The sequence below is a fragment of the Berghia stephanieae genome, chromosome 13 (genome assembly GCF_034508935.2).
Source record: "Berghia stephanieae isolate SIO BIC M18660-M18661 chromosome 13, UCSD_Bste_1.3, whole genome shotgun sequence".
NCBI classification, from domain to species: domain Eukaryota; kingdom Metazoa; phylum Mollusca; class Gastropoda; order Nudibranchia; family Aeolidiidae; genus Berghia; species Berghia stephanieae.
The window spans coordinates 4,382,338-4,389,837 of NC_088372.1; the positions used below are offsets into that span (position 1 = coordinate 4,382,338).

Here is a 7,500-nt window from a genome sequence, read left to right on the forward strand (position 1 = left end):
ATAAAGTTAATAAAGATATCAATAAAAAACATAAAATAAATCAGTCTAAGGATAGTAGGTTACACTATTTTAAATACTATATACAATACACGTCAACATTCATGTGGGTGTTTTGGCCGAATGGTTACGTCTTAGTCTAAGTCCCCAGTCCTCTGCCTTAGAATTATAAGGTTTGTCGGAATCGACACTGTGTCTTCGAATCCTGGTTCCGCCCCCCTTTTATTTTTTTTTCGTCTCCTTAAACTCCTTTCTAGAGCATTGAAATGATAAATGTCCCATCGACTCCGCCCCCCCCCCCCTTTCTTTTTAAAACAGAAAAAATAATTTTCTCTCTTTCTCTTTTGGTTCCTTTCTAGTTCTAGCTAATTGTCATATTCGTCCCCACTCCAATCTGAAAAAAGTATATTCTAAAAAGAATAAATAATTAGAAAGCAAACAAACAAAAATATTCAGAGTTCAGAGAGCGACCAAATGGTCAGATGGAGAAAAAAAAATGTTTTTAATTTTTAATAAAAAATAATTTTATTTAATTAATTCATGCTCATAAATTGAACAAGGCCAAACAAAAAAGGAGAAAAGAATAGACCTGCCAGTCTAGCCATTCTTAAGTACGGATAACCTGACTATCAAGCCATCCTGAAGTATGGCTAGCCTGCCAGTCTAACTGTCCTTAAGTACGGCTAGCCCAGAAATCTTGCCGCCATTAAGTATGGCTAGCTTCACAAAAAAAAAAAGGGAAGGAAGATGGGTTTTTCTCCCTGATACTAACAAATCCGCTCTTTAGATGCTGTGAAACTATCGAAGTCTTTCTATTTTGTTATTTATACTTGAAGTCTTAACTGGACTTTTATATTTATTATCTTCTTTGTTACTCATTTACATTGGTTACAGCCACTGAAATCGTTTAAGGTTGTAAAGGTTGTGCTCAACCTTAGGGAGAAATGATGAAAATGTTGCTGGTTGAAGCTCGAAAAAAGAACAATGAATATAGAATAGAAAGCTTCAATTTATTAGACGACGACAAATACTGTTTCAGGTTTCCCCATCATCAACAAAACAGGATGAATGAAACACTACAGACAAATGAGATAATATGATAGTGGCATCGTATAGGTGAATCAATCTAATCGCCTTAACAACGTAAGTAAGTGCGGGTTCAAAACTGCACTGGAAAAATTTATGGTTGATCTTATGAGTGTAATGTAGCTGTTTTTTTCAGGTCTTATGTATCTTTTAAATAAAGATTTTTTAAAGATGAGACAGCGTGGCTCAGCGGTACGGTCTTTGCTTCGTACCCGAAAGTTACAGAGTTCGATCATACACCGCTGCACTGTGTGGCCTTGAACAAGTCACCTCGCCCTAGCTCATTTTGCGACGCTGCACTGCGGCTGATGCCTGGGTTATTCCAGTCTTCCCTTGGAATAGACTCTAAAGACAAATTTCCCAATGGGGATGAATAAAGGAGTTTTATTTATTTATTTATATTTAAACATTGCATGGCATATTTTTATATATTATTTTTGAATGGGTATGTGTTTATAGTGTAAATATAAACATACCCATAAACCTTACATTCAGTATACACACCACTTTCATTGTTTGTTCCTATTGCTATTTTATCCCACATCATCATCATCATCATTGCCTTTTTCACCCTGGGTCAGGGTATAGGCCACAGACAAACAGTTTCCATCCTTCTCTATCCTGAGCCAACTTTTTTATCTCATTCCAGGTCTTACCACTTCTCTGTATATCAGCTTCTTTAATTCTTCTCCATGTTCCCACAGTTCCCAAGAATTATTTCAGTCACAGGGAGTTTTCATTTACACTGAAGGACGACGTCTACATTCGGTACCTGTCCTTTTCTGATCAACAAGAATTTGAGAAAGAATTACAAAAGAAATGTCCACACAAGATTGATATTGGCGCTGTCTATTCACATAGGGTAAATCTTTAAAGATTTGGAAGTTTATAAATTTTATAGTTTTCCTCTATTTTTTAGAATATTTTTCAATTATTTCTATCTATTTACCAAAACCAGGTTTGTCATTATATTTATGTAGATGAGATCTTGTTTGTCTGTAATTAATTCATTAGAGCCTCTAAATCCCTAAGACCAAATAAATGTATTTTGATTTTGACAAAAATTAAATGACAACTATTATCTATTTTAAAAGATTTAAACAATGAGATTCATTGTGTCTAAAATTTACGGTTTGTATATAACTACGATAACATGATTTTTGATAAGATAAAGGTGTGAGAAGATGAATGCTATGCTCAAAATAATTATTGTTGTACTTCAAAATACATACTCTTGCTAACTATCAACTTTCTAATTCATACAGTACTTATTATTGTCACCAGTTAGGCTATCTTTTTTTATTTTCGGTACAATATTTACTCTTGCCTATGGCTAAGATTTCATTCTTCACACACCACTTGAGAGCAATAAGATTATATTTGCTTTAACACAGGGATACAAAGAGTTTACATTCATCATCACCACATCGGATAATGACCATGTCCGATTTTAATTGTTATTCTGTAGGACATGTAAATAATGAGAATGGATGGAGGGAAGTTGCTTTGTTTTTGTTTTTTTCTACCTTTTTAATTTTATCTTAACGAATATGCAATGTGTATTGTTACTTATGTTTTAGGTCATTTAAGGGACACTTGCCGGCCATTTTAAAGCCCTATCACTGTCTGGGGTTCCTAACCTCTTACTGTGTCTTCTATCCCCCTATATCTGTTCTCCAACTTGCTTTCTGTCTTTGTCTTGGAATGAGATTACTTGATTTTGTCCTGGTCCAGGCTGAGAGGGAAACAGTCAAATGTATAGTTGGTTTTGTGAGATATTTTTTTCCTTGTAAATCATCTCTCTGGCATGCACTGTATTATGTTTTGTTTATATTATATATTTATATTATATATGATTTGTAAAACACTTGAGTGTGTTCCTCTTAGTCGGGGCCTGTGCTTGTGTCTGGATGAGATTTTTAGGCGATCTCAAACGAAGTACAAGTATAGCATTTTCTTGGAATCTACATCTGTTTCTTATTTGAACCACTTCCCCTTTGTCTTACCTTTTCTTAGGTGCTTTAATTGTAATTCTATAGCATATTACTATCCCATTTTCTTCTTTTCTTACTGGTGCTGATATGACCGTCGTAAGCGCTGTACGTAAAGCTCTTAAAAACATAAACAAAACAAAGTCCTATCACTGATATGATATGAATAATATCATGGTCAATGCACATTTGCTTCTAAGTAAAATCATTTTTTCATCGTTTCATAACAACTACAAAAGACGTCTAACTTCTACGTCATGGCACAAGACCAAAGGATGGTTGCTGGTTCGGATAAGTAAGTTCATCATTTCATTTCAAAATTATTTGAAGGAACATATTATTTTTCTCACTCAATCATATCTTCTTTCCCTTTAGCCCAAAGACCACAAGACAGTGAAATCCACGTCGTTTCAAGCACAAGAAAGGGAGCTCGTCTTTGATATCGATATGACTGACTATGACGATGTGAGGTCTTGTTGTTCGTAAGTCTACAAATGATATCAATCTTGTTGTTTACTGTGGGGTGTGTTTTCCTGTCTACTTCTTTTAATAAAAATCTAAAGACTCGTCTTTTCCAGAAATTTTTATCCTAGGCATTTTCTTATTGATGAGTAAATTATACTTTTTAATTGTTTATTGCATTTTGTTGAATGTCAATTTCATTTTGTAAAAATTGCATAGTTAGTGTGTGCGACTGTTGTGTGTGTGTGTGTCTATTTGGAACGCTTTATCGAAGAATAATAGAAAGAAAAAAAATTGCTAAAGCGCCAATGGTACTAAAAAAAATTGTCTTCCAAGTTTTTTATCACAATGGAAAAAATAAATCTGTTAGATTCTTATCATTTTGATGTTTTATATAACAGCTGTTTAGATCTTGTTATTAAAAGTATGATTTCTAATTAGAGTTCTGATAGCGATTCCAAATACTGACTACTGTACTCTGTAAAAACCCATATTTGAAAATTTGGCCAGAAAACTCATCCTCTCTGTGTACCTTCCGTTTCGATTCTTTGGATTTTCCGCTACGACGAATTACGAAGAGTTTCAGTCAATTTTTATAGAGCTCATTTACAGGTCTAGCAATTTTAAAACAGCTCAATTTTTTTAATGCATTAAGCCTAATGATTGTTCTAAACGTTCATAAAATATTTTATTCTGAATTGCCATCCAGCACTTCTAATCTTTCATTTCTAGAAATTGCTACATTGGTTCTAGGAATTAAACAGTCTATGTATATTATTATGTTCTCTTTCAGAGGTGCATACATCTGTACTAAATGTTGGCCATTAATGGTGATTGCAGTGAAGATTATCGACAGAGCATTGAGAGGTGAGGTTGAACATACAAACAAAGGGGTAATTTTTCCAGCCTTGCTATGTCAAAAAGACTTTTGTTAGTTCATTAAAGTTGAGCTTTTATAAAGAGTAATATCCACTAATTGTGCTCAAAGCGATTTTCAAAGGGTCCCTGACCATCAGCAACATGTAACATGAAGAATGAGACACGATAATAATAATACTTTTTTTTCCGACAGAGACAATGCTGTTAACGGCCAGGTACTCATTTTACACCTGAGTACGGTGAGAGAATGTGAGTAAAGTAATGAGTACCTGGCCGTTAACAGCATTGTCTCTGTCCAAGAAAATTTTAATATCGCCTAACAGGCGTCAAGTCTCATCCTACGTGTTAAGTGTTGCTGTTGGTCATGGACCCCTTGTAAAGCGCTTTGAGCATGTGTAGTGGAAATTGCGCTATATAAAAAAAGAGCTCAAAGCTAAAAAATTACCTATATTCCTTCTTGGAATGCCTAGGCGACGATATCTTATGATGTCGTGGCAGAAGGGAAAAAAAAATTTTTTGTATCAGCGTGGTATCAGACATGAATGAATGTAAATTATAGAGTTTCAAAGTTTATTCAATCTTAGGCTTTTGCCAATAAATCACACAATTTGATGACAACATACATGAAAGTGGCAAAAAATGGTAAATGGAACAGAAAAATAAACTGATACCATAAATAACCACAACAAAAAAATTACAACAATCGTAATACTACCAATACGTACAATAATAATGATAATAATGACAATAATAATAACGATAATAATAATAAAAAGATCTTTCTTTTTTCTTATTCTTCTTGTTTGCCAGAGGATTTAGGATTTAAGCACATTCTCTGGGTGTTTTCGGAGCGACGTGGTATTCACGCTTGGGTTTGCGATGAATCTGCCAGGAAGTTGTCGGCCACGGGACGTTCTGCTGTTGCAGAGTATTTGACCCTTGTCAAGGTAATTGTATCAGTGCTGATGGTGTTCCTCGGATCCGCGGAAATCCACAATTTTGGAGTCCAGAGGAGGAATTTCCTCCTTTTAAAAATTACATTTTCTCGAAACAATGTGCTAGCAATGAGAGAGTTGATGTGTGGTGGAACACACAGGTGCAGTTTCCCACTCTCCAGAAGTTAGCTCGAGTATCAATGATAGTCTTTCGTCTCAATTGCTCTAAAAGTGGGGTTTAGTGCAGTAAAAATGGGACTTAAAGGCAATTGTTCATTATTTTCCTACTTTTTCACTTTTTGTCACCATCAGCACTGTTGTATTCAATAGTCTGATGTCACATCCGCACAGCAATGAGCAGCTTGGTTCTAAACAAAGAAAATCGGTACTTTTTATTCTTCACGCTGGCTAGAAATTTTTCACATGTGTCATGTGATCAGAATGTATAAAAGTCAAAATATGATCAGATTTATGATGTTTTTTCTCCGCTGGATACACTTTTATGCTCGTCAGAGAAATATTTCAAATGGGCGTCTGCCATTGTTCCGATAGTTTAGAACCGGTTACTAAGTTACCATGCGTCATTACGGGGGAAGTGACGTCATGACTGTTGAACCTTATTGTTTCATAGAGCGTGACACAGAGGCGAGTGATCTCTGCAGAATTCACATACCTGCCAACCCTTCCACCTTTGGCGGAATCATTCCTATTTTCACTCTTCCTTCCGCCATTATCTCTAAAATTCCGATTTTCAAAAATTAGGATATTTGGAAAGAAGAAAAAGGAAAGGAGCGGGGGTGATTTTATTTATTTTATTATTATCATTTTTTAATATTTCTTTTTTTTTAAGTCCTGTTTTATGCCTTAAATTGTTTAACTTAATGGTTTAATAATGTTTACACAAGTAACAGAGCTATGTCATTTCGAAGACTTTCAACTCCTACTTTTTCATTACGTAACTTTGATTTGTAAAGACTTTATAACGGAATAATGTCTTACATTATTTGTTTGGCAGCTCTGGTGTAATGTATTTATATTCCTATTGTTTAACTCACTCAATCCTAGAGATTTTTGCAACTTTTCGACATTGGAAAAAATGTATTAAAAATGAACATGTACATAGATAGTTTTATTCAACTATCATTAACATGTACAAACTAAAAACATTAGCTTTGATACTAGGCCTATAATTTGTCTCAGAAAAGTGTAATAAATAGGCATGGGGTAAAAGTAAACCCGGTTAAACTACGGATATAGTCGGTGTTAGGGTTGAGTGAGTTATCACATTCAGTTGTACTGAGGCATTGTTCACCTGTGCGGATTGGTGCGCATTGATCTTCTTCCGTTTTTTACGACTTCTACGAATGAACCCAAACATGATCGTTTGCCTATGATTCTATATTAAAGTTTGTTTATTGTTACTTCAAATTTCAACTAGTCCTCTTGCATAACTTATATTATAAATCAGTCACTTATCTCAGGACAAGTCCCAGATATCAATAAACATGCAGTTGTAAAGCCTCTCATAAAAAAGCAAAATCTCGATGTAAATGACCTTAGTAACTACCGTCCCGTCTCAAATCTGCCATTTCTTTCTAAAATCCTTGAAAAAGTTGTCCTCAGACGTCTTTCACAACATCTCCATGAAAACAATCTATAGGAAAAATTTCAGCCAGCTTATCGTTCTTACCACAGCACAGAAACTGCTCTGTGCTGTGTTGTGAGTGATTTGCTTGATGTTTTAGATAAAGGTTCTGTTTCTCTTCTGACATTGTTAGACCTTTCGGCGGCGTTTGATACTATTGATCACGGTATTCTCATTAAACGACTTAATATAACTTTTGGCTTGTCTGGGACTGTCTTGCAGTGGTTTGAATCTTATTTAGATGGCAGAAAGCAACAGGTTATGATTTTAGATAAACTTTCTCGTCAACATACATTGTCTTTTGGTGTTCCTTAAGGCTCTGTTTTGGGTCCAATTCTTTTTGTTTTGTATACTTCTCCATTATCTAATGTCATCACTGGTCATGGGCTGCGCTATCATCTCTAGGCAGATGATACGCAACTTTATGCTACTGATAAAACTAAAAATCTCGAAAATATTGTGAAACGTGTGGAAGAATGTGTGACGGATGTGAAAGAGTGGATGG

At 34.8% G+C, this 7,500-nt stretch overlaps 1 protein-coding gene across 2 annotated transcripts in view; it reads left to right on the forward strand.

Annotated features, from left to right (window-relative positions):
* LOC144958541 (DNA primase small subunit-like) overlaps window positions 1-7,500 on the forward strand; it is a 24,930-nt gene that overhangs the window by 493 nt on the left and 16,937 nt on the right. For both annotated transcript variants that reach the window (XR_013642453.1, XM_078890587.1), the window contains exons 2-5: window positions 1,788-1,945; window positions 3,450-3,556; window positions 4,330-4,403; window positions 5,226-5,362. Coding sequence is in view for 1 of the 2 variants with exons in the window: in XM_078890587.1 (XP_078746713.1) it covers window positions 1,788-1,945; window positions 3,450-3,556; window positions 4,330-4,403; window positions 5,226-5,362 (476 nt within the window). In the remaining variant the exon portion in view is untranslated. The remainder of the gene's footprint in view (window positions 1-1,787; window positions 1,946-3,449; window positions 3,557-4,329; window positions 4,404-5,225; window positions 5,363-7,500) is intronic.